Source organism: Carassius carassius, chromosome 34 (assembly GCF_963082965.1).
Source record: "Carassius carassius chromosome 34, fCarCar2.1, whole genome shotgun sequence".
Taxonomy (NCBI): Eukaryota; Metazoa; Chordata; class Actinopteri; order Cypriniformes; family Cyprinidae; genus Carassius; species Carassius carassius.
The window spans coordinates 12,184,236-12,211,363 of NC_081788.1; the positions used below are offsets into that span (position 1 = coordinate 12,184,236).

At 38.8% G+C, this 27,128-nt stretch overlaps 2 protein-coding genes across 4 annotated transcripts in view; both read left to right on the forward strand.

Annotated features, from left to right (window-relative positions):
* The window catches only part of LOC132114408 (calsenilin-like), a 63,921-nt gene extending 38,659 nt beyond the window's left edge, over positions 1-25,262 (forward strand). The window contains exons 1-8 of one of the 2 annotated variants that reach the window (XM_059522486.1): positions 18,859-19,400; positions 20,974-21,098; positions 21,652-21,721; positions 21,835-21,905; positions 22,010-22,117; positions 22,491-22,595; positions 22,682-22,744; positions 23,744-25,262. In XM_059522486.1, coding sequence (XP_059378469.1) covers positions 19,289-19,400; positions 20,974-21,098; positions 21,652-21,721; positions 21,835-21,905; positions 22,010-22,117; positions 22,491-22,595; positions 22,682-22,744; positions 23,744-23,791 — 702 coding nt within the window. In that variant the 5' untranslated portion in view covers positions 18,859-19,288 and the 3' untranslated portion in view covers positions 23,792-25,262. Of the gene's footprint in view, positions 1-18,858; positions 19,401-20,973; positions 21,099-21,651; positions 21,722-21,834; positions 21,906-22,009; positions 22,118-22,490; positions 22,596-22,681; positions 22,745-23,743 lie in introns of those variants that run through there. The other variant, XM_059522485.1, reaches the window with a different exon arrangement.
* LOC132114410 (solute carrier family 23 member 2-like) overlaps positions 1-27,128 on the forward strand; it is a 194,158-nt gene that overhangs the window by 129,577 nt on the left and 37,453 nt on the right. The gene's annotated exons all lie outside the window — the stretch shown is intronic.

The following is a 27,128-nucleotide window of genomic DNA, read 5'->3' on the forward strand; positions in this document are numbered from 1 at the left end:
GATTGCCACCGGACTAACCCCCTTGGTGATGCGGAATGGCCCAATGAATCTGGGTGCCAGCTTACGAGAAGGCGCCCGGAGAGGCAGATCCCTGGTCGAAAGCCAAACCCGTTGACCACACACATAGGCAGGAGGAGAGGACTGGCGACGATCAGCTGCAGCCTTGGTTCTGCCAGAGGTTTGGATCAAAATCCTCCTGACTTTCTCCCAGGTGCGACGGCAGCACTGGACGAAAGCCAGGGCGGATGGAACCGCTGCGTCGGGTTCCTGTGATGGGAACAGAGGTGGATTATAACCAACAGCACACTCAAAAGGGGACATACCTGACGCGGCCGCAGGAAGGGTGTTATGAGCGTATTCTGCCCAGGAGAGCTGCTGGCACCAGGAACTCGGATTGTTGGATGCTAGACAGCGGAGCATTCTTCCTAGATCCTGGTTGGCCCGCTCACACTGCCCATTGGTCTGGGGATGAAAACCAGAAGACAGACTAGCGGAGGCCCCAATCTGCCTACAAAATTCCCTCCAGAACCGGGAGACGAACTGGGGACCCCTATCTGAAACCACATCCACCGGTAACCCGTGGAGACGTGATCCACCACCAGTTCGGCGGTCTCCCGGGCAGAAGGCAACTTGGGCAGGGGAATAAAATGAACCGCTTTGGAAAAGCGATCAACCACCGTGAGAACTACAGTGTTTCCCTTCGACGGAGGAAGCCCAGAGACGAAATCAAGGGCAATGTGTGACCAAGGACGGGAAGGGATAGGGAGAGGATGCAGTAGACCATCAGGAGGGCGATTGACAGGCTTACTTTGGGCACATGTGGGGCAGGCCAACACAAACTGTCTAACATCTGCGGCCATAGTAGGCCACCAGAAACGCTGTCGGATGGCAGACAACGTTCTCCGAATACCTGGATGGCAGACTAACCTGGATGAGTGACCCCACTCAAGGACCTCAGAGCTCAGCGCAGCCGGCACCAGCAACCTGCCCGCCGGGCACTCTCCCGGCACCTGCACCCCTCGACCGGCCTCCTCAACTTGCTGCTCGATACCCCACGAAAGAGCCCCGACCACCACCCCCCCCGGAGCACCGAACAGGCAAGAGAGGGCATCGGGCTTGGTGTTCTTAGATCCCGGCTGGTACGAGAGGGTGAAGTTGAATCTGGCAAAGAAGAGCGCCCAGCTGGCCTGACGCGAGATCAGCCTCTTGGCCGAACGGATGTATTCCAGGTTCTAGTGATCCGTCCAGACCAAGAAGGGCTGCGCTGACCCCTCCAACCAATGACGCCACTCACCCAAGGCCAATCGTACTGCCAGCAGTTCTCTATTGCCGATGTCATAGTTACGTTCTGCAGGGCTGAGACGACGACAAAAGAATGCACAAGGATGAACCTTCCCATCATGGAGGGAACGCTGAGATAGAACTGCGCCAACCCCAACGTCCGAAGCATCAACCTCGACAATGAACTGGGCCTTCGGATCTGGAACTATCAGAACAGGTGCAGAGACAAAACGGGACTTTAAAATGTCAAAGGCTACCTGCGCCTCCAGGTTCCATCTGAAGGACACCTTAGTGGAGGTTAAGGCTGTCAGCGGCGCAGCGATCTGACCAAAATTCCGGATGTATCGCCGGTAGAAGTTGGCAAAACCCAGGAAACGCTGCAGAGCCTTCCGGGAGTCAGGGACCGGCCACTGGGCGACAGCTTCAATCTTAGCGGGACCAGGCTTGATCCCCTCCGTAGAAATAATGTGGCCAAGGAAGGTAACTGACTCAGCGTGGAATTCGCACTTCTCCGCCTTGACAAATAACTGGTTCTCTAGTAACCGCTGGAGAACCCGTCTGACATGCTGGGTGTGTAATTGGAGAGAAGAGGAGAAAATCAAAATATCATCCAAATACACAAAGACAAATTGATTAATCATGTCACCCAACACGCTGTTGACGAGTCCCTGGAAAACGGCTGGAGCATTGGTAAGACCAAACGGAAGAACCAAGTATTCGTAGTGTCCCAAAGGGGTGTTAAATGCCATCTTCCACTCATCCCCCTCCCGAATGCGCACCAAGTGGTAGGCGTTGCGCAGGTCTAACTTGGTGAAGACCCGAGCTCCCTGCAATAATTCAAAAGCAGAAGACATTAACGGTAGGGGGTACCTGTTCTTGATAGTAATGTCATTCAAACCTCTGTAATCAATACAGGGGCGCAGGGAGCCATCCTTCTTCTGAACAAAGAAAAAACCTGCCCCAGCGGGAGATGAGGAATGGCGGATGAGCCCAGCCTGAAGTGACTCACGTATGTACTTGTCCATGGCCTCTCTCTCAGGACCTGAAAGGGAATATAAACGACCCTTGGGCGGAGAAGAGCCCGGGAGGAGATCAATGGCACAGTCGTAGGGGCGATGCGGAGGTAGCGAAGTGGCCCGGGCCTTACTGAAGACCGCCCGAAGATCATGGTACTCCGCCGGAACACCAGTCAGGTCAGAGGGATCCTCCTGAGGAACACAAGACACAGAGACAAAACAAAAAGCAGCACCCAAACATGACACGTGACAAGACTGACTCCAGGCTAAAACAGAATTACTGACCCAATCAATGTGGGGATTGTTCTTGTGCAACCATGGGTGTCCCAGAATTAAAGGAGCCTTAAGGGAATCAATAATAAACAGTTCAATCTGCTCATGATGGCTGCCAGCAATATGAAGATCTATCTTGGGAGTGACGTGGGTGATTGTGGTAAGGGGACGGCCAGCTAATGACCATGCTGATACGGGACTAACCAAAGGAATAAGCGGTATTCTCCAACGTTGAGCAGAGGCAGCATCAAGGAAGTTCCCCTCAGCCCCTGAGTCCACAAGGGCGAGTCCAGTGTGTGAACGACTCTGGAAGGAGAGTTGGAACAGCAGCTGAGTGCGTGCTGCAGGAGAGCTTGAACTAAGAACCGTGCCCACCAGGACTCTCCGCCTCACTGGTGGACCCTGGCTTTTAACGGGCACTGAAGGGCGAAGTGGCCTCCCTTGCCGCAGTATAGACACGCCCCCGATGACAGACGCTCCTGCTTCTGCCGTGGTGTAAGCTGTAGACGACCCAACTGCATGGGCTCCTCCTCCGAGGGCTGTCGGCCGGCTGAACTGGCTGAATAGGACTCTAGGTGGCACCACGGGGCGGGTGTTTGCCGTTGTTTGCGGCGCCGGCTGAAACGACCCTCAATACGGAGCGCGAGATTAATGAGTTTATCCTATTCCCGTGGGAGCTCTATGGCCGCGAGTTCATCAGAAATGGCGAAATCCAACCCCTCAAGAAAACGAGCGCGCAGCACGCTCTCATTCCAGCCGCATGCCGCAGCTAAAGTCTGGAACTGGATGGCATAGTCAGTGACGGAGCTCCTCCCCTGTGACAGTCGTGATAACTGGGCCGCCGCCTCGTCACCCTGAGCAGAGGGATCAAACAATTTGGCCATCTCCTGACTGAAATCCGCGAAGGTGGCACAACAGGGAGCCCGCGATCTCCATACGGCGATTCCCCATTCGCGGGCACGGCACGAGAGGAGTGTAAGGACATAAGCCACCTTGTTCTCTTTATTTAAGTAACGCCGGGGCTGCAGAGAAAACACCAGCGAGCATTGGGAGAGAAACGCTTGACAGGCGTTAGGATCGCCATCGTAGACCGGCGGGTTGTTGGCATGGGGTTCGGACTCGTGTGACATACCGGTGTGAGGAACGGGCCCCCGGCTCGTTGCCTCTCGCTGAAGATCGTCCACCCGTGTGAGGAGTTCGGAGACTCGGGCACTAAGAACGTCGACATCCTGCGCGGTGGTGTTGAGCTGGGTGGCATGCTGCCCTAACAAAACTCCCTGTTGAACGAGAGCCGAGCGAAGCGGATCAGATCCCGCTGAATCCATAATATGGTCAGACTGTTCTGTCAGGAGAAAGCAGGCTGGATTCAGATGCGGGTAAACTCAAGGCTTTATTCAAACAGAGGAGACAGCGAAGATGAGTCACGGTTCACAGGTTTCACTCGTAGTGACAGGATGAGCAGCAGATGAGTCACGTTTCACAGGTTTCACTCGCAGTGACAGGATGAGCAGTAGATGAGTCAATGCAGATGAGTAATGTTCCACAGAAGTACGTATAACCGCAGAACCGGAGGGATGACAGCTGGAAGCTACTAGGAGCTCTGGGCTTGTAAGGACAAGGGCAGAGGAATCAGCTAAACACACTGGAGCCTGAGGACAAGACACGACAAGGTGAGTACAAAGAGCTGCTAGATGATCGGAGCTATTGGTACGAGTAACAACAGTCTGACAATAGACAGAGAAACACAGGGAATAATAAAGGGGAAAAAGTTAGAAGGACATAGAGAACAGGTGGCGAACAATTAAGGTTAACAACGGGGAAACAAGGGAGGCGGGGAAAACACAAACAGGCAGACGCGGTGAGCTGTCAAACATCCCAACACACACACACACACCAAAAAGGCAGGTGATTAGCCCCGAGACCCGACAACGGGAGGAAGTGAGTCCAAGTCATTTTCAAAATACCACTTCACAATGTGGTCTTGTTTCTTCAAAGCAAATTTGATTCTTCTAAAATGTGTAATTATTGTCATGTAAAGGGACACTGGAAGTGAAAATCAAGCATGCTGCCATGGCCAATTTTGTTCACTTCTTCAAGTGATGTTGCATCTGAGATTTAACTTCTTAATTATTGCTCCTTTCATTACAGAAGGTTGAGTGTCTTGGATGGAGCTGTGGAAATTCCTATTAAAATTCTATGTGATACAGGAGCCGTGGTTTCTTATATTTTATAGTGCATTTTTCCATTTTATTCACAATCTGAAATTGGTGATAGTGTGTTAGTTGGAGGAATGGGTTTGAATACACTAACAGTTCCTTTACATAAGGTAAAGTTCACTCTGATTTAGTGATTGATGAAGTAGTGGAAGGATTTCGTCCTGTTTTACCAACTGAGTGTGTTCATCATATTTTAGAGACCGGGTTTGGCCCAATGTGTCTTCATCTCCCATGGTTTTGTCTGAGGGAGAGTTGCTTCAGGAAGTAACAAAAGGAGACCCTGTGGCTGTCTCAAGTCGATGTGTGTCTAAAAATGCTGAGCATGAACACACAGATGAAAATAAAGGAGTGTCAAAGGCCGCTGTTTCTCTTTCTATACCTGATTTGTCTTTTTATTTCTCTCCACAGATGATTTGAGTAGAGATAACCGTTTAGATTCTTCACTGGCTGAATTGTTTACTACTGCTCTTTCTGACAATGAGGTGCCTGATGTTTCCAGAGGTTACTTTGTGCAGGACGGACTCTTGCTGAGGAAGTGAAGTCCTCATGGTGACCATTTTGTTGGTGATCCTATTGTTCAAGTGGTTGTTCCAACATAGTTTCGTCCTATGGTTGCCCATGACAAATCTGGTCCTCCTGGTGTTCAGAAAACCTATGATTGGGTTTTACCATATATTATTCTTTTGACCCCGATTGAAGCGTGATGTTTCAGCTTACATTAAGAAATTTCACACTTGTCAAATAACTAGTAAGCCAAATAAAAAATTGAAGCCGGCTTCGTTGCATTCGATTTCAGCAGGTTGCGATCCCTTTGAACATGTTGTTTATGTGGATTGTGTGGGTCTTCTACCATGTTCAAAGTGGGGATGCAAATATCTGCTTACGGTCACGTGTCTGGCTACACATTTCCCTTCTGCCCATCCATTGTACACAATTACATCACATTCAATTGTAAGAGCTTTGTCACAGTTTTATGTCAATCTTTGGCATTCCTAAAATCATTCAGAGCAATCAGGGTACAAACCTTACTTTTCATCTTTTTCCAACAAATCTTGAAACGGCTAAGAATTAAGCATAATCTTTCTAGTGCACATCATCCACAAAGCGAAGGATCATTGGAGAGGTTTCATCAAACTTTGAAATCTTTCCTTGGTGCTTATTGTGTACAGTTGGATAGAGATTGGGAGGAGGGATTGCCAAACAATAGTGAGTGATCCTAGCCATGTTTTATTTCCAATGTATCAACTTTTGCCATCAGGGAAACGTTATAGAATCCCACTTTGTAAGAGCATCATTACAAAAAAAATATATTTCCCCCATAATATTTTTTACCTGTATATATTGGTATTTTAAATAGCAAAGTATAGCTGCAGCTGTGAGTCCAAAAGACATTTCCTGAAAAGGACAATAAAATATACTCTATCTTTAAAATCACTTTAAACACACACAAGAAGGCACATTATTGAATTTTATATGGCAGTTTATTTTGATATTTATTAATGATACCACATCTCAAATCACTTTGAGATGGCACACGGTTGAGGTTAGGGGCAGGTTACAGTAGGAAAGGGTCAGCAGTCTAATTATGCATGAAACTACAGAAATTACATGGAGAGTATTTTTAAATAAGTACAATGTAAAAACATGTATGTGCACAATAAGTGCATTGCAATAAATGATTATATGTAAGTACATAGTAGGTAAAGACACTTAATATTAAGTTTGCCAGTCTGTGCATTACAGTGATTATACCATCACTCAAAATTCTCATAAATGTCTAGAGACCCCTCTTGATCAAGACTCTCATAGATTGACTGTGTCTCAGTAGCAGAGGGGATCAGGCTCTGGTAGACAGAGCTCATCCTGACACTGGTGTTTTCTTGTACTGCTGACAATGAGCAGTGCTCATCCTAAACACAAGAGAACCGCTCAATTCTACAGAATCTTACTCATATGAGTATCTTTGAAGATAAAGCTCTCTTTTTTTTCTATTACTCTACAGTACTTGCCTTTATGTTTTCTGATGCGGTGTTTGGATAAGAAGTGTTGCCCACCTCCAGTGTGACTTCTCCTGTTCAAAATAGCAGTTACTATTTTCTGTGTTAAAAAGGAAGTTAATCATTGTAATTATTATAATAATATCGTACCTGTTTTACAGTTTCGCCTGCATCTCTTGCGGAATCCATGAAAGCAATGAAACAAAAACACCATCACAATAATAGTGCAGATGCAATATAGCGTATAACTGATCCATTCTAAAAACAAATGATACAACTAATTAGCATTCCCACTCATAATTTTAAAATCATGCCCCTGTTATACACACGACATACAGTGAGGTCCAAAAAAACACACAAATTATACCTCTAAATAAACAGTTTTGGGATTTTTTTATAATTGCAAAAAGAACAATTATGGTGTAAAATGAATAAGAAATACTTCTGATTCTGCACTATTTCTAGGTCACTAGTCAACTACTGTAAGTAAATTTGTTACATTGATCATGTGACTCTGTACAGATGGTCAGTTTTTATATTTCCACTGGAGCTCAAAATGCCCTTCGGGTCACCTCAAATCATGCAACCATGTAACCAGTCATGCAAAGAGTTCATGCAATTTGTCATCAAATAAAATAAGTACAAATAATGTCTAAGAAATTCTGCATTTTAGACTGTTTGCTGATAACAGACAGCAAGGTGAAATTTAAGTGTGTTAAATTACCAAAACATGCGAAATACATACATTAGTGTTCTCCAACTTATGTGCCCCGCTGTATGTTTTCTCACAGTGCATCAACATTTTTACTGTTCACAAGTGTTATTTCTAAAGACTGAAAAAGCTGAAGAATGACTATGAAGTATTTTGAGCTAACAATGACAGATGGAACATGTAAATATGAACATACGTGTTACAGACAAAATGGGTGCAGATGAAGTTTGGTTCCCTGAGAGGTAAAATCCTGGTGATGTGGTCCAAACCACTTGTGGAAAGGCATCAGATATGCAACAACAAAAAAAAAGAGAATAAACAAAGTAAATGAAGAGCTTATAGTCAGGTAAGCATGAAATTGATTGTTAGCAGTAAAGAGGAATAATAAACCCAAAAATGCTAATTATTTAATCATTTATTAATCTTCGTGTTAATCCAAACCTTTATGACTTTCTTCTTTTGAGCAAAAAAAAAAAAAAAAACATTTTTTTCCCATTCTTTTTTTTTTTCTGCACAATAAAAATCACTATAATTTGGAACAAAATCAGCGTGTGTAAATGACAGTATTTGCATTTTGGATTGTTCATTTAAGAATGGTACTTTGGGTTAAATGCTCTAGATATTTTGCAATTTGCGATAGATGCAGTTTTACGGAAGTCTGCCTTACCAGTCTATCAGCATATTCAAACCAACCTCAAAGACAAGCGTACATGCAGCATTTCATACTTTAGGACTAAAGTATCATTGGCAGATATTTAAATAAATAAAAAAATCAACCAATCAATCAATTATTGAGCAAGAATAATGGATACTCACTTGCAGTAGGAAATCTGAGTAATGAAGCTTCAGGATGTCTTTTCACCTTTGGGCAAAAAGACTCCACCCCATACATACAGAGCTCTCCTTCTCATTGAATTCAGAGAAGAATAAGACTACCAGAGATACAGAGTTAGATAAATAGATAGGGCATACATTTTGTCGTATGAGTTTCCTGTTTGCAGTATTGAGCTATGTGATGCTACCTTCTCTGACCACATGCCTGTTCTATTGAAAGTTATCTTTCTTGTAATCCTAAACCTAGTGCCCCAGCTCGCTTTTGTCAATCATTTAGTCCTTCAACTGTTAAACTGTTTTCTGATGCTTTTAGAAGTATTGATGAGAAGCATTCAATGTCCTCTTCATGCCTAAATACTGAGGAGTTAACTCTACTTTTTAATTCTACATGCCGTAACATTTTAGATATAGTTGCTCCATTTCAAATTTATCCGTGCTAAACCTAAAGTTGAACCTTGGCTGAATGATGCTACTCGTGCTGTAAGACAAGAGTGAAGGAGAGCTGAACGCATTTGGAACAAAGATAGGCTACAGGTCTATTCCGACATTTTAGAGGAAAGTTTGCACAAATATCAAAAGACCGTTAAAACTGAGAAGTCTAAGTACATCTCAGATATTATTTTCAACAATTCACACAAGCCTCGGGTTCTTTACAGTACTATTAATACTGCCTTGAATATTCCTCAATCAACTTTTTGTTGACAATTGCTGTTGTTAAAGCACATATTTCACTTCCTTCTGTTGATTCATCTATTTCCATTATGTGCTCTGCTGTATTTAACCAGTTTGAGCTTGTACCGCTTTCTTTTTTGAGAGACATCTTAGCTAAAATGAAACAATCTGCCTGCTGCATAGATATTATGCCTTCTACTTCCGTGAGGGTCCATTTTTTAGGAAATTTGGCATCTTGTTTAATTGTTATGCAGACGATGCACAATTTTATCTTCTTTTGAAACTGAAAGATGCAAATTATACAGCACCATTGTTAGACTGTCTTGAGGAGGTTAGGGTCTGGATGGCTAAAAAAAAATGTAAGTTCAATGAAGAAAAAACAGAAGATATTTAGACCTGGCAACACCTGTGACACCCTTGACTTCGATTTGAGTGTTATAAAATCATATGTTAAGCAAAATGTAAAAAATCTTTGGGTTATAATGGACAGTGATTTTAAATTTGATAATTTAATTCTAATAAATAATAAATGTAATTAAATCTATTTTTTTACAGTTGAGGCAATTATCAAAAGTCAAGTCTTTTTTGTATTTTACTGACTTTGAAAGGGTCATGCATGCTTTTATCTCAACCCACCTTGACTATTGCAATAGCCTTTATGTAGGTATCAATCAGGCCTCCCTCAAACATTTACAGATGGTACAAAATGCTGCTGCTCGTCTGTTAACAGGGACCTACAAGCACAAACAAATTACACCGATATTGGCTTCTCTTCACTGGCTTCCTGTTTGTTTTAGAATTAAAGGCATTAAATGGACTGGTACCGAGATACATTTCTGATTCAATACAGCTGTATGATCCATCGACAACACTTAGGTCCGCTGACCACATACTTTTGGCTGAACCTCGACCAAGACTGAAAAGCAGGGGTGACCGGGCTTTTGCTGTTTCAGCCCCAAAGCTTTGGAATAATTTGCCTCAGAGAGAGAGATGGACAGACAGACAGACACACAGACACACAGACACACAGACAGATAGATAGATAGATAGATAGATAGATAGATAGATAGATAGATAGATAGATAGATAGATAGATAGATAGATAGATAGATAGATAGATAGATAGATAGATAGATAGACAGATACTGTAGATAGATAGATAGATAGATAGATAGATAGATAGATAGATAGATAGATAGATAGACAGACAGACAGACAGACAGACAGACAGACAGACAGACAGACAGACAGACAGACACTGTAGATAGATAGATAGATAGATAGATAGATAGATAGATAGATAGATAGATAGATAGACAGACAGACAGACAGACAGACAGACAGACAGACAGATACTGTAGATAGATAGATAGATAGATAGATAGATAGATAGATAGATAGATAGATAGATAGATAGATAGATAGATAGATAGATAGATAGATAGATAGATAGACAGACAGACAGACAGACAGATACTGTAGATAGATAGATAGATAGATAGATAGATAGATAGATAGATAGATAGATAGATAGATAGATAGATAGATAGATAGACAGACAGACAGACAGACAGACAGACAGACAGACAGACAGATACTGTAGATAGATAGATAGACAGACAGACAGATACTGTAGATAGATAGATAGATAGATAGATAGATAGATAGATAGATAGATAGATAGATAGATAGATAGATAGATAGATAGATAGATAGATAGATAGATAGATAGACAGACAGACAGACAGACAGACAGACAGACAGACAGACAGACAGACAGATAGATACTGTAGATAGATAGATAGATAGATAGATAGATAGATAGATAGACAGACAGACAGACAGACAGACAGACAGACAGACAGACAGACAGACAGACAGACAGATAGATAGATAGATAGATAGATAGATAGACAGACAGACAGACAGACAGACAGACAGACAGACAGATACTGTAGATAGATAGATAGATAGATAGATAGATAGATAGATAGATAGATAGATAGATAGACAGACAGACAGACAGACAGACAGACAGACAGACAGACAGATAGATAGATAGATAGATAGACAGACAGACAGACAGACAGACAGACAGACAGACAGACAGACAGATACTGTAGATAGATAGATAGATAGATAGATAGATAGATAGATAGATAGATAGATAGATAGATAGATAGATAGATAGATAGATAGATAGATAGACAGACAGACAGACAGACAGACAGACAGATAGACAGATACTGTAGATAGATAGATAGATAGATAGATAGATAGATAGATAGATAGATAGATAGATAGATAGATAGATAGATAGATAGATAGATAGATAGATAGATAGATAGATAGATAGATACTGTAGATAGATAGATAGATAGATAGATAGATAGATAGATAGATAGATAGATAGATAGATAGATAGATAGATAGATAGATAGATAGATAGATAGATAGATAGATAGATAGATACTCATTTCTGAAGACTGCTGTCACGAAAGATGCTTTTTGCCAATATGACAGTGTAGTTACATTACTAATACTAATAATGCATGAGTCACTATAGTTTATTACAAACAAGAAACATCACAAACATTGATCCTTCCCAAAAGGTTTGCGCAGTACTGTGTCTTGTCCAACAGAGGGCCCTGTAGGACATTTACAGTCATCATACCGCTGGCTTTTGTGAACAGGAAATCAGTTCAGTTATCTGTTACTGTTCAACTTTTTCTTTGAGGACCTAGTTGGAAAGAATATCAAGAAGACTAGCACCAAAACTTAAAAATTAAGAATAAAAAGATTCAAATGTAACCGTTCCTTAAGAATGAAATGTTACTAATTGTTCCAACTAATAATTTAATTCATAACTCTGGGTTATCTTTGACGTTGCTGTCTGCTTCTAATGAGAGTGAAGTGCAGAGATTTGTAAATTCATTTAAGATTTATACAAATGTTTCCAGCAAAGAAAAAGAACAGTACAGTCTACAGATTCTATCTGGGCCTAACGATGGTTATTTTATGTGTAAGTTAACTCTATTACGTATAAACGTCACTGGAAAATGGATGAATCCTTGGCTAATCAGAAGGAATTAGTCATTTCCTCCGATCAATGGAAGCCCATCCCGGATCCCTGAACTTTGTTTGTTGTTGTTGTAAAAGTTATGTTGTCAGTACTGTACATTCCACAGTGTTTTTATCATTAAAAAGTCGATCCATCACACCTCATTAAAAGGGAGGGAGAGACAGACAGAGCACTTCTGTCGAGTCTGAGGACTCAAAGAGCAGGGTCGTGTTTGGCCTCAAGAGTGCTTATGTATTAGATAGATGACCAGCTCCCTTATATCAGGTTTCATTTCTGTTTGAGTTACTGAACATGTAGAGGGGAAGTGCTGTGTTTGTATACATTGAAGGATCACTTTGCCAGAGCATTCCTTCATAGTAATGGCCCTTATGATGTTTTGCTTGCTGTGAATGAATACTGCAGCACTGATAGACAAATCCAAATTTTTCAGTTTGTAATTGGAGTGCATTGGATCAATATTCGGAAAAAAAAAACTGGTTTTAACTCATGAAATGAAAAGAGAGGCATGGATTTGTTCTGATTAAATCTCAAAAGAAAATCTATGGTCTTTTACAAGCATCTATGCCAAGCTTTCAGATTGTACCATTGTATTTCTAATGCCCGTGTTCAGGTTCAGTGAGTTATGTTAGGCCAGTGTCTTGTCAGCAAAAGCTTCATGCTTGAGCACCTATTAAGAAGTGTTCATCTTCTAATGGCATTACTGGAACCTGCCCTGTACTCCTAAAAGCTCAACATTAATTCCTATACACAACGAGGACTGACGCCAGCCATAAATACAGCAGCTTAGTCAGAGCATGCATTATAATTGTGAAAGTGAGGCACTGCAGCCATCATAATAGTGAAGAAATATATACGTATGTATGTTTTTGATAGGATTTTTAGAAGAAGATTTTTAGGTTGATTTTAATGTTCTTAACCTCTCATCAATATCCAATTTCTGCCTTTATTTGCAACCAATCTAAAGATAAATATGGATGTAATTTTATTTATCTAATTATCTATTTATCTATTTTACGTATCTATTTTCTTTTAATGTTTTATTGTATTCTGATTATTGTTTCCAAATTGCGGTGTGTGTGTGTGTGTGTGTGTGTGTGTGTGTGTGTGTGTGTGTGTGTGTGAATGTGTGTGTGTGTGTGTGTGTGTGTGTGTGTGTGTGTGTGTGTGTGTGTGTGTGTGTGTGTGTGTGTGTGTGTGATTTCTATCATAATTTGTAACAAACCAAAGATCGAAAATGGATCAAATGAAAATCCAGTAGAATTCCTTTGTTTAATGAATTTAATATTTTTTCCAAATATGAAAAGCGTAATGTTTTTTTGCCCTTAAAAAATCCTGATGTAATTTCAACCATAATTTGGAATTTATACAAAAAAATATGGATAAAATAATAATCTACCTGCATTCTACTTCTAGTTAAATTCCTTTTAATAAATAAATTTATTTGTTAAATTTATAATTTGTATTTTATAGTATGACATTTCAAAAAATTTATTTGTCCAAAAATTCCCGCTGCATTTCAAATATTGTAGCACCACATTTCCTTTTTTTCTGTTTTCATTTCTGATATGCATCATCTTTTTATGACTCTTTTAACAAGAAAAAGGAGGAGGAGAGCGTTGTGTGAGAGAAGATGAGAGGATGCTGCCAGTAGAAAAAGCGTTTGATCTCACCTTGTGTTTGGTTGACTTAAAGCTACCATTAAGGCTTTATTGATTCCTTTATCTAACTGCGCTATTATAGCTCTCTCCTTTCCTCTCTCACTAAACTATAAGCAGGAAAACCCGTAAGCTAATGTTATCTCCTCTGGTTGTCCCAATCCACGCAGAGGCCTTGCCTTGCTTCACTCACGAGGAAGAAGAGAAAGAAAGTGCTTCAGATGGAACAGATATGTGGGTGGATGGAGGCTGGGAAATCGGTAGGGGAGGGCGTCCCTGGAATCTGATCCCCCTAGCATCTCTCCCTCTCTCCTGCTCTCTGCCCTGTTTGGAAATGTGACTTTTCCACAAGTCCCCAGGCAGAAAGTATGTAAGGAAATGAGAGAGAGAGAAAGGGAGAAAGGGAGAAAGGGATTGTGGTCAGGGAAAAAGGACCAGTTCTCACAAGAGTCGGACTTTGCAGTCAGGGGTAGTGAGGCTTGGAAAGTGAACGATGGATAAATGAAGGGATGGAGTAGTCATAGATGAGCAGAGAGAAAGAGACACAGAAGAAGGGGTGGGATGGACAGAGAGGTGAAGATAAACTGCCCACTGCAGATTATTACGGGACAAGAGAGGGCAAGAGAAGCAAGGGAGGGAGGGAGGAAGAACGTGAACTGTACAATACAAGTTGAAAGAAGAGACAAATGCACTTGATGCTGACTCTGAGGAAACAGACGAGGGACAAGATGAGGGCGCTTGACTGACGGCAGAACCCCCAAGAAGGTGGAGACGAGTAACCGCATTCTTCGGGACCACTCCCAAGACATATCACCGAACTCAATGGGCCGTTTGAAAGGTTTGACGGTGACAGAATTGAGAGCTTCAGGCGATTTGCACCCAGTTAAAGACGGATCCACCCAATCTGTGAAGGATTGATGTATTTTTCCCACTGCCACAGGAAGTACCTTGTAGCTTTTTTGCAGAATCGCACCAACCTGGTGTAGCACGCGAAGAGGAGGCCACTGAACACTTTGGATCAGGACTCGAGATGCCACCTCAGTGGTTGTCGCAGTGACCGAGGCAGTCCCAGGTGTTGGTCCTGCGCATAACTAAACTGATTATTACTTCAGTGACCTCTACATAGGCAAATGATTCCAGTTTGAGGCACTAGGGTGCCCATTAGTCTCAAATTTCTGTGTCAACATCAACAAAACCCGGATTTAAAAGCAACTTAGGACTTGAAATGAAATATGATCGTTTTAACAGCAAAATCAGTGCAGTGTGTCCGTAGCTTCTAAGTCGCAATTCCACATTGTACTCATCTGGATCCACTGAATGAATTTCCATTTTCTTGTGCTCCTGTCTCACACCAAAACATGCACCTTTGAATCAACAATCTTGAATATCGCAGCAACGCCGCAGCACTTCTTCACGGCAGAGTTCGAAATGCTCTTGTCTGTTGTTGACACTTGCAAATAACATTTGCGGACCACGATGGCTTTTAGACATCTGGACTGTGTACAAGAACTGCAATCCAGCTCTTTATTTATGCGATGGGGCTTTCAAGAAGAATGGCCTAACATGGAAACACTGACTTCTCTTCTCATCTGCAAAATAAGTGTAACTAGACCAGACTCCTTTTCCCATGCACAGTGCTAGCTTGACGTTATGCCAAAAATATCCAGATTTTCCTTTTAAATATTCTTCTAAAGGAACTAATGAAATGAATCTTTCTTTTTGAGACACTCTGCGTCTGGCACCATGCTATATCGGCCAGTTGGCTTTGTCCCGTGTTAGTATACACACTAGCAGATTAATACTTCCTGTAGTTCTAGAGGCTCTTGTGCCAAGAGCCAAAACCAGCGCAATCATGGGGATTCAGGGAATGGAGCTGTTTGCCATCGGAGTGGTCATCATTTTGTTTGTTGCTGTTCTCAAACAGTTCGGCATTCTGGAGCCCATGTCACTGGAAGGTAAGGAGCATTCTAGAATGGAGGTCCTCCCCTTTGTTGTCATGGTGATTTGCTTGACCAATGGGGCCCGTGGGGCTGGGGTTGCATCAGGTACATCCCGAAGATAGAGATAACAAATCTGATGATTCTTTTCTAGTAATGTTATGATGTTTGTGTTAAAGTGGAGGATCAGTATTGCGCTTTTACAGTACTTTTGAATGCATAAATAGATTGAGTTTACCCTGCTTGTGAGTTTTGAAGGTCACTGGGTCTTATGTGGCTGGTGGGAGAAAGTATGAAGTATTTTATTGCAATGTTTGCTGTGCTGTATGCAGACATAAACACAACAAATGCACAGATCTTAAACCAGGTGTTACGGTGGTACTGCATCACCACCAGGATAGTTTGGGGACAACATTGTTCTTAGAAATGTAAAATCTGGCATAACCTCTTTATTTTTATTAGCTGTTTGTTTTTATAAAAACATTGTATATCCTCTTTTAAATCAGAAGCTTACATGAAATAGAAGTGAAATAAATGTGACATGCTATATTCCATCTGACATGAAATTAAGTTAATATGCATGTATTATACTCAACCTAAAACTATTAACAGCAGTATTTTGTCAATTCTTTCATAATTATTATGCTTGCTGCTTTTTTGACCTTATTAATTAGGAAACTAAAAGGAAAATTACCATAACAGCTGATTATATCTGTGTTATTAATGATAAATGTTATAGGAAACTTTTTATTGTTAGGTTTATGATGTGCTAGAATGCGTTGTTTTGCACGAACAACACGTCCAGATTTTATGTTTTATTTTTTCTTATTATTTACAACATACATACTCAAAAACAATTAACTTATTAAGAATGTTATATTGGTGTTAGAAGAACTGCATACTCTCTCTCTCTCTCTCTCTTTCACACACACACTTTGTCTGAATCAAAACCCAGTCTAACATTACCCTTCATTCATTATGTATGCTGTATTGAACAGGCTTTCTTTACGGCTACCTAAAAATGGGTCTGCTGGTCTCTGAACTGGGTCCTGAAGGGCACTGTCCATTTCCATCTCACCCCTCAATTCATCACAAGATTATATCCACCAATCATTTCTGAAAGTACAGATGAGAGTCAGCAACTTGTGTCTGTTTGACTTTCAGGTACAAAGGTGATTTGTTTACTATTATTACCGAGAATCAATCACATGTCCAATTAGGTGGACATAACCACCTAAGACCAGCAGTTTTAAGGCTGGTTTATACAGTTTTTTTCAGCAAGGATATACGGTATAGGTGCTAACAGTATAGGCATAACACATCACCTTTTATAACAGACAGTTATGAAAATAAAATCTTGATCATCTGGAAGGGTCTGAGTGCCTCCTGTAACCCATACATAAATCTTCTTCCAGCATTGATTGGCCCGTGAGTCGGACCACCCAACCAATCAGCAGGGGGCTATTTTTAGCTCAGTGGCATCACTTACTACAGCTCTGATAATTCCTGAGAGCCTTGTTTCAGGAGAGTGAAGTTTATTTTGGGCTTCTGCTGGTGTGAATCTAATACGTAACCAGAGACACTGAAGTATTACTTTTGAAGGGAAGCGTGCATAAGGATCAAATGTGTGCCAGCTCTGTTGCATGAGAGAACTATGACTATTATTTTGTTCAACTTGCATGTTTCTGCATATAGTTTAATGCAAATTGTCTACTGTTGTGCACCGCAGACGTGTAGCATTGGCCACTAGAGGGCGATGTTTCTTTACATGATCTCAAACTCGGGTGATGAGCTCAGGCGAGAAACCAAGGGGTCAAGGTTAGGTTTGCGTGGTTAGAAATTCTGGTTCTAAAAAGCATTTCTCTGTTGATGGCCAATGGGATTTAGGAATCACAAATTGTAGCATTTCTTTCTCACTTTGGCATAAAAGGAAAACAATGGATAAATATATACTGCCACTCAAAAGTAAATTTTTGCAAGAAATTAAGCAAACTTCCTATAAATTGATAAAACATTACAGTAAAGACATTTGTGACCCTGGACCACAAAAGCAGTCTTAAGTCGCTGGGCTATATTTTTAGAAATAGCCAAAAATACATTGTATGGGTCAAAATTATCGATTTTTCTTTTATGCCAAAAATCATTAGGATATTAAGTAAAGATCATGTTCCATGAAGATATTTTGGAAATTTCCTACTGTGAAAATATATCAAAACAGAATTTTTGTTTAGTAATATGCATTGCTAGGAACTTAATTTGGACAACTTTAAAGGTGATTTTCGCATTATTATAATTTTTTTTGCACCCTCAGATTCCAGATATTCAGATAAATGTATCTCAGCTTAAGCCTATTTATTCAACTTTCAAGTGATGTATAAATCTCAATTTGGAAAAATGGACACTTAAGACCAGGGTCACATTTACGATGTTATGAATGATTTCTATTTCAAAGAAATGCTCCATTTGAACTTTCTATTAATTAAAGAATCCCGGATAAATAAAAATGTATCACTGTTTCCAAAGAAAACAAAAAAATTGGTACAAGTTAAGCGACATGTTTTCATTGATAATAAAATGTTTCTTGAGCAGCAAATCATCCAGTTAGAACGATTTCTGAAGGACCATGTGACACTGAAGAAGCTTTGCCATCACAGAAATAAACTACCTAAGAAATAAAGAACCTAAGACACTTCTTTTAAAAACCAATTTAAAAATCCTAGAACTTTAGAACAGTAGCTACTGGTTTTGCTAATGGTTTTGGTTGTCATGAATCTGTTGTGCATGACAAAATGTAAAAGATCACTCTTGGAAAGAGAGCACTGAAAAGCAATGCTGCCAATAGAAGGATAAATGAAGAACAGTCTCTGTAGATCACAGTCATATCACAAAGGCCGAAATACAGAGAGAACAATTAATGGTGGGAAACTGGTTCACAAGACATGGGAAGCAGGATTTAGGGCACCTTATGAGTGTGCATCTGTTCCAACAACTTCAAATATTAGATGTCCATTCCAGATCAATCAAATGCATAAAAATCTTTTTACTTTAGTCAAGGAACTTTCATTTGAACTGCAGTTCTGAGGACGGAGATGCACCACAAAACGTGATGGTCCACTGTGTTGACTCATTTAAAAGCAAAGTCTGTGTTTTTTGTTTTTTTATCATGTCAAAGTTCATGTTGGGGTTGTGTCTAAATCTAATTGGGACAACCTTGTCTCCTGAGTGGGAGTTTTCTCAATTCCCTTTGAAAATTGTGTCAGAGTGAACTTTTAAATAGATGTGAGAAGAACAGAGGCAAAGAAATAATGAGAGCGGAGAGTTATCACCGTATATCTGGACTCCAAAGACATTTTGGACACAAGACTAAGACAAGATGACATCAGCATAAGATGCTTTTTGTTTTTTTCCCCAGATTTTATTGACTTTTCCAAAAAGCGTGACAGATGTTTCTTGAAACAGGACATCTGCCCATCTATTTACCTCAATTACGTTATCGGCATTCTAGGATACTTATGTTTCATTTATGATGCTTGTGGAATTAACACACTAAGAGAGGACTGAGCTGGAAGAACAAGACATGCTGTGAAAGAGCGTTGAGGGACAGAGTGTCAGGATGAGTGTGAGATGGGAGACTGAGGGGTTACAGACTGTGGGCATTGTCTGCCTGGTCATCATGTTTCTCAAACTCATGCATCTTCTGGGACTCATAGACATTACTGAGACAGGTGAGAGAAAGAGAGAGAATACAGCAAACATCATTTCAGGGATTGCAAAATGGAAATATTGTTTCCTCTGTTGACAGCATTTGTGGGATTTCAGTCAAAATATCTAATCTTACTTAAACCAAAATGCATTTATTTGAGAGGCAAAGTTGATTATAATATTCAGAGAGTTTATCTCGAATGTAATTGATTTTTCTTACCCGAAATAAAAGCACACTAACTCACTTTTGTTAGATTGAAGCTTAAAACGAGAAAGCTAATATTTTAATGTAATTTAGTTTTAATTTATTATCAGTACTATACATGTATTGTCTTATTTTAATGTTTTTGCTTCTTAAATACATTTATATTGCATGTTTACATATTTTTGTCTTTACAAAAGTACTGATTGAGAAAAAGTGTTTTGTTTTATTTATTTATTTATTTATTTTTTCATTTCTGGTAATCAACAGCATGTCAGATGGATTATATTTAACTTGGAAAAAATATATTATGCCTTTTTCTTTTTTTTAAGGGATTTTCCAGCATTTTCAAGAAATGTCTGTTTAGAACTAACTTTTGTTCCCTAAAGCATCACAGGATTATTTGCTCTGCTCTTTTAATAGTATTATAGTATTTATTCATATTAGTATTAGTATACATATTATAGTATTTATTCATATACATTTTAGTCATTTTGTTATGTGCTTTGGTCCATTTTTCATATATAGTTTATTTTAGTTTTAGTCATTTAAGTACTTCAACTTCAGCTTATATTTCAACCCAGTTTTGTTAGGTGCCAAAGCAACATTTCAAATTTTTGTTTAAGGTTATTAAAATCCGTTTTTAATCATCATATATATATATATAATATCATATATATATTTTTTTTTTCAGCTTCATTTCAAATAACACGATAAATTGAAGTCCTAAGACGATTTGAATCATTTTAGTTAACAGTAACAAAAATGATACTGTAGTTTTTATTTATTTATTTATTTATTTTTTATTAGTGATTGCTCTATTTTTTGTGGATTTTTTTGACTTGACCGTTTCTCTCTTTTTCCCTCTCTCACTCTCTCTGACCCTTTCTGTCCTCCTTGTGCCTCCCTATCTCACTTTTTATCTGTTTTTGTAAAGACGGTGAGTGTAAGCACCCGTCTAATTTAGTCTCTTCTGTTTGTTATTTGGTCTATCTCCTTTTCTTTTCGTGGGGTGCTTTCTTCATTATGTGATTGACATTTCTAGCTCATATCCAAACACTAAATCCAGCAATAATAATTACTGTATAGTCTAACAGTATGTGGGAACCCTAAATTAAAGTCATTCACATTGACAAGAGTCAGTTACATTGAAAAAGAAAGTGATACCCTGTCTATCAAACCTCCATTTCTTTTTTTCAACTCTATTTCAACTCTTTTGCTTTTACTCCCCTTTTTCTTCCTCTTTTTTTCTCCTCGGAACCACTGTCTCCCTCTTTGAAATGCTCTTTCACCCCATCCTGTCCTGCATCCCATAAACTCACCCCTTTTTGGCCACTTTCCTCTCTGCTTTCCCCCTCTTCCTCTCTCTTTTTTTTGCACTTTCTCTCCCATAGACAGCAGTGACAGTGACCTTGAGCTGTCCACGGTGCGACATCAGCCCGAGGGTCTGGAGCAGCTGCAGGCTCAGACCAAATTCACCAAGAAGGAGCTGCAGTCCCTTTATAGGGGCTTCAAAAACGTAAGTATCTGTGCAAGAAATGGAACAAATAAGGGAAAATGTAGGTAGTTAATGTTTTGTGGCCTGTTGCTTACTTTTTTGTGGTTGGACAAACTATTATAAGACTGTATGTTGCAATTTGGTACAATTTTAAAATAAATAAATCAACAATTTTTCACTTTTTTTTTTTACATTTATCCACTTGACACTAACACAATTTCCAGAGTTTTCTAGATGTTTTCTTACTGATCCATCAGGGCAAAATAGCCCAAGTCTCTAGATATGACTCACTTAACATAAGTCTCTTTTTTGTCCACCAGGTGAAAACCCAATTGCAGACAGTAATAGTAGTATTTTAATTATTCCTTAAGATGTTAAAATGACACAGTTCATCTTTAAGGAAGAGCTTTGGGGAAGAAAATGTTGTTTGTTCTGTTTGTTTCAGCAGATGTGTACTATATAGGACAGAAAAGTAGCACAATGCACTTATTTCAAGCCTTCAGGAGCAGTGAGAATTAGTCCATTATCTGTTTAATTAAATGTTTAATTAGATGTGCCTCTCTTTCCATTTAAGGAGTGCCCAAGTGGTTTGGTTGATGAGGAAACTTTCAAAACCATCTACTCTCAGTTCTTTCCCCAAGGAGGTAAATACACATGTTTTTCACTAAATCAGTAAATGTGTTTATTGGTTTTGCATGAATTCGGATTTGGGACTAATTGGAAGTTTCGGATGTTTTTGTTGTTGTTATTCCCTCAGATGCCACCACATATGCCCACTTCCTGTTTAATGCATTTGATCTCGACAGAAATGGCTCAATTCGTTTTGAGGTGAGAATATCCATAATCGTAGGTTGTTTTTGTTGTTTTTTAAATCACCCTCAATTTTTTTCCCTTTTATTTTTTTATTGTCCACTCTCTACCCTCTATGGCAGGACTTTGTGATTGGTCTGTCCGTGTTGCTGAGAGGATCTGTCACTGAAAAGCTCAACTGGGCTTTCAACCTTTATGACATCAACAAGGATGGATACATCACTAAAGAGGTGCTTGCTAAACCTTTATGCTCTAATCTGCCCTACAAAGCAAAAAGGCAGTAACTACGCAGAGTGCAGAACTGAGAAAAATGACTTAAAAGTTATCCTGTCATCCAGCCTAAGTAGTTACTGTACAAACAACTACCATTTTTCTCCAAAACGACACACATTTCAGAAAAGATGTTTTGTCACATAACATAAGGATGCCTTGAATGTCATGAAAATGACAATAACTAATTTTTGACCAAAAATGCAGTTACTGCCTTTTTGCTTTGTAGGGCAATAATGCTCCAGTGGCTTCATCACTGATGCATCTGTCAAGTAGACACAAATAGTCATAAGTGACACGCGCGCACGTATCTGTGTATGTGTGTGTGTGTAGGAGATGCTGTTAATCATGAAGTCAATCTACGACATGATGGGCAGGTATACCTACCCCAGTGTGCGAGATGAAGCTCCATCTGAACATGTGGAAAAGTTCTTCCAGGTACAAGCACATATAACATTCTGAATCAATGCACACAATCTTACCAGAGCCTTAAGATCTTTTACGCTTACTACATTTTCTTATAGAAAATGGACAGAAATCGAGATGGAGTGGTCACTATTGAGGAGTTTATTGAAACCTGCCAGAAAGTAAGTTGAAATTAGTATTTACTCAAAACTGTTGGTGTCAATGATTTAAAAATCATTTTTACATAAATGATTGCATTCAATTCAATGTAAAAATGTACACAAATTGTCTGTAAAGACATTCTTTATCATATTCAGTTCGAAGTGAAAATTGCACAAGTAGTTAATAAAACCAATGTTATTGTTAATAATCACTTTTGATGTGAAAATATATGTAAATTATTCGTAAAAAACATGTAAATGATTGCATTCTGTTAAATACAAAGTTTTACATAAATGTGTAAAACTATTTTTATGTTAATTATTGCATTTAATTCAATAAAAAAAATATGTTAATAGTTTCTATAACCATCGTTAAATAAATTTGTTTGCATTGGGAAAATTTACTTGAATTGTTCTTAAAATCATTACATTCAGTTCAATGTAAATAAATCATTTGAGAAACCATTTTCATGAAAATTATCACATTAAATTCAATGTACAAATTATCTGTTCATAAAAATTAATAAAACCATTCTTATCATTATTATCTCTAAATAATCACATTCAGTCTGTGAAAATGTATGCACATTACTTGTAAATCTCTTCTTATGTACATTTTTATGTAAATTGTATAGCTATTTTTAAATGATCACTTTCGATTCAATGCAAAAATTTAAGAAAATAGACTGTAAAACCATAAATTAATTCAATAGTTTCAATGCAAAATGTACATAATTCATAAAACAATTTTTACATAAAATACTGCATTCATTTCGATGCTGTTCATGTTCCTAAAATCATCACTATTTAGGTCATATTCATAGCAAAAATGTATGAAAAAACGTTCGTAAAACGTTTGACATCATTGACGTCATACTATATTTACACAACATGACCTCGAATGAGATTTGAAAATGAAACGAATGAGAATGAATTTTGATAACTAGAAGCAAACTGTCTCTTTAAGGTGGATGCCGACTATTACAAACTGTTATAATCGATTCTTCTTCTGCTTTCCAGGATGAAAACATCATGAACTCCATGCAGCTCTTTGAAAATGTGATATAGGATGGGAGTGGAGCGATCCAAAGCTAAAACAGCCCTCAAAGCCCCAGTCCAGTTCTCTCCACATGTCTATATATCAACCTAGCACAGCAGTCACTCACTGTCTTGTCCTGTAGCACTACTCCCATGCCTGCTGCACTCCGTAGAATTCTATAGACCAACACATAACCTACAGTATGGCTTCACAGTTTGTACTTCACAGCAGGACCACTTTTAAAAAGAAAAGCCTGGATGGCTGGGATCCTTTCAGCTGCTAAATACTGGAAACCATGTGATGGAACTTTCTGATCAGAATAAAAAAATGAAGTAGCAAAGCCAGGTTTTTATCACTGGCTCATGGATTCCAATGGGCTCTCTAACGTCTGTAAAAAACCATCACCACTCTGGACTGCTTTCTTCGGCCTCATGAATGAGGCAGATTACAAGACTCAATCTCAACCCTCCAGATACCATAGTTTTAAGGAGAGTACAGCAGCTAGGGATTTCAAGGGACCTAAAGGAAGGTCCAGCACCAATGACAATTTGAAGCACACCAGAGACTACACGTAAAACGACCAAAAGAACAAAATAAATGTGATGAAAACTGACCTGAAGCATGCCTGTCCAAATACGTGAGATATTTTTGATTTTCTTGCATGAAGACTGACAAAGTTGTACATTTTCTTCCTTGTAAGCCAGTAGGTCCCACAGAAGACTGTAAGCAAACTAAAGCAACTGTATGTGTGAAGTTACATAGTGTACCAAGTTCTACTCAAACCTGTATTGCACATATCTGTGGGGCCAAGGTGATTTCCTTGGTCACATTTGATTCTTGCACAGCAATGAGGTATATTAAAAATTATATTTACACTATAGGCATTTTAGAAGTATAGAAGTATGCGTTTTATTTTCAGAAATGTATTTATTTGTCAAGTGGCATCTAATGGACAGGGTTTGGCCATGAACGGACATGTCCAGATTATTAAAAATGTGGTTTACAAGTTTTATTATGCTCACTGAAAAACAATCTGGATTTATATATACAATATGTATATATAATACATATATAAAAAAGACTGAGATATATTCTGTACGAGAGGCTCGTTTATCCTTCTTTTTTACTTTTGCCAACATATTGCACTGTAAGTGTGACATGTCATTTGATCAAGTACAGTATACAATGGGCAACCATGGGAATCTCCTTCTTATATGACAATCATATCATCAGGAGTATGGATAGTTTTTACTCTTACGCAACAATCCCCTTCTATTTGGGGATGTGAGAAATTATTGCTCACCTATAAAGGAACAAATACTATGATGATGATGAAGTTATAGTAAAGGTTCAAAGTTCAAAGTCTGATTTCTGTTCACTTTTAGTAAAAGCACCTAAATGAGCTAAAAGCTCTTATTTATTTATTCATAGTTTGTTTGGTGGGTTGGAGAAGATAGTTTAATGTACAACGAATAAAAGATGCACAACTCTTGATCAAAACCAGTGTTTCTGTCAGTGTTACCGATGTTTTTAATGACAGTCTTACTTCAAAAGTAAGACAGGAACGTGTGTGTCATGTAGCGACACAGTAACAGTGAGTTATTTTACTGTAAAACAGTGGTTCGCAACCAGCGTGAAAGGGCCAACTATTATTTTAACATTTAAATTTAGACTTTCAATTTAAAATGTAAACTTTAAAATGAAAACAGAAAATAATATTATATAAAAATAAAACAATCTAATTCAAAATGTTAACCAAAACTGCAATTGTAAATCAGTAATATTAAAATAACACTGCTTAAAAGTATTTAAAATACATTTTTAATATTACTGACATATTACTAATATTGTAATATTATGATCTACGAATATTAAGCTCGAAGTTTGAGAGTCATTGTTTTTCAGTAAGTGCTTTACTTGAAACAGGCCACTCTTATCGGACCTTCAGTTGTGTGTGTGTGTGTGTGTGTGTGTGTGTGTGTGTGTGTGTGTGTGTTTGTGTGATTCAGGTATGCCCTATGTTATAGGGACAAAATGTCCCCACAAAGATGTCAATATCGAAAATCCTTGTTATTGTGGGGACATTTTTGGTCCCCATGAGGAAACAAGCCTATAAACTTTTGAAGGATCATGTGACTGAAGACTGGAGTAATGATATTGAAAATTCAGTTTTGCAGAAAAAAAAAAAAATCCAAATTGTAATAATATTTCACAGGATTGCTGTTTTTACTAGATTCATTATCACATAAATGTAGCATTGGTCAGCATTAAGAGACTTCTTTCACAATTTTTTTTTTACTGACCCCAATGTTCGACGTTACACAAGACCTTTTGAGATTTAACAAATTTACAGGCCTCAGACATCATAATTTCATAATATTTCAGATTTTCCATGACTATGAAAATCTGACTGCTTAAAAATTACTCATTTGTCCAAAGCAATTTACATTTTTTTTAATTTTAAAAGTACTGCATTACAATGTTGTGTTACTCCCTAAAAAAGTAACTAATTACGTTAGTTACTTTTTATGGAAAGTAATGTGTTACGTTACTTTTGCGTTACTTTCGCGTTACTTTTTAAATATGAGCAAGGCTTGATTTTTTTTTATTTATAGCAAATGTAAAAGCCCTTTCACACCAAAAAGTGTAATGAATAAACCTCAGGCTGAAGGAAAAGTACATTCACGTCTGTGCAGTAGAACACAGGAGATGAGGGTCCACTCTTCAGCAATAAAAAAATTAATAAAATAAAACAAAGCACAATTGTTAGTTTATCTAAAGTAATTTTTGCTCATTAGTATGGTTAACGTGTGTGTGTGTGTGTGTGTGTGTGTGTGTGTGTGTGTGTGTGTGTGTGTGTGTGTGTGTGTGTTTGCTTTGCATGTGTCAACAAAGACCAGAAAGGTGCCAGTTATTAAATCCCATGCATGACAATAATACAAAATGATCCCAAGCAGGAAAAGGGAGAAAGATTTGCACCTTAACACAGTGATTTGAAACTAAATATCTGTGGTTATGACTGTGATTGTGTTTACACAGAATAGAATTTCCTTACAGAAATGCTTATCCCCATTTGTTATGGTTTTGGAAGCCTGCGTGTGATCTGGTTCATGCTGAAGACACTTAGTCTGCTTTGGGCGTCTGACTGAGGAATATAACCTTTCAATACTTTTCACCCTCCTCTCATGTATCGTTTCTATCGGTTGCTCATCTTCACATTTCCCATAATATCTTTCATCTCTCATTTCTTTCTTATCACAGCTTCTATGTGATTCCTTGAAATGTCAACTAAAAGAAGAAAATAATACAACATATCATATCTGAGTGAGGCCCATAGACCCACTAACCTACATCCATCAATTAGCA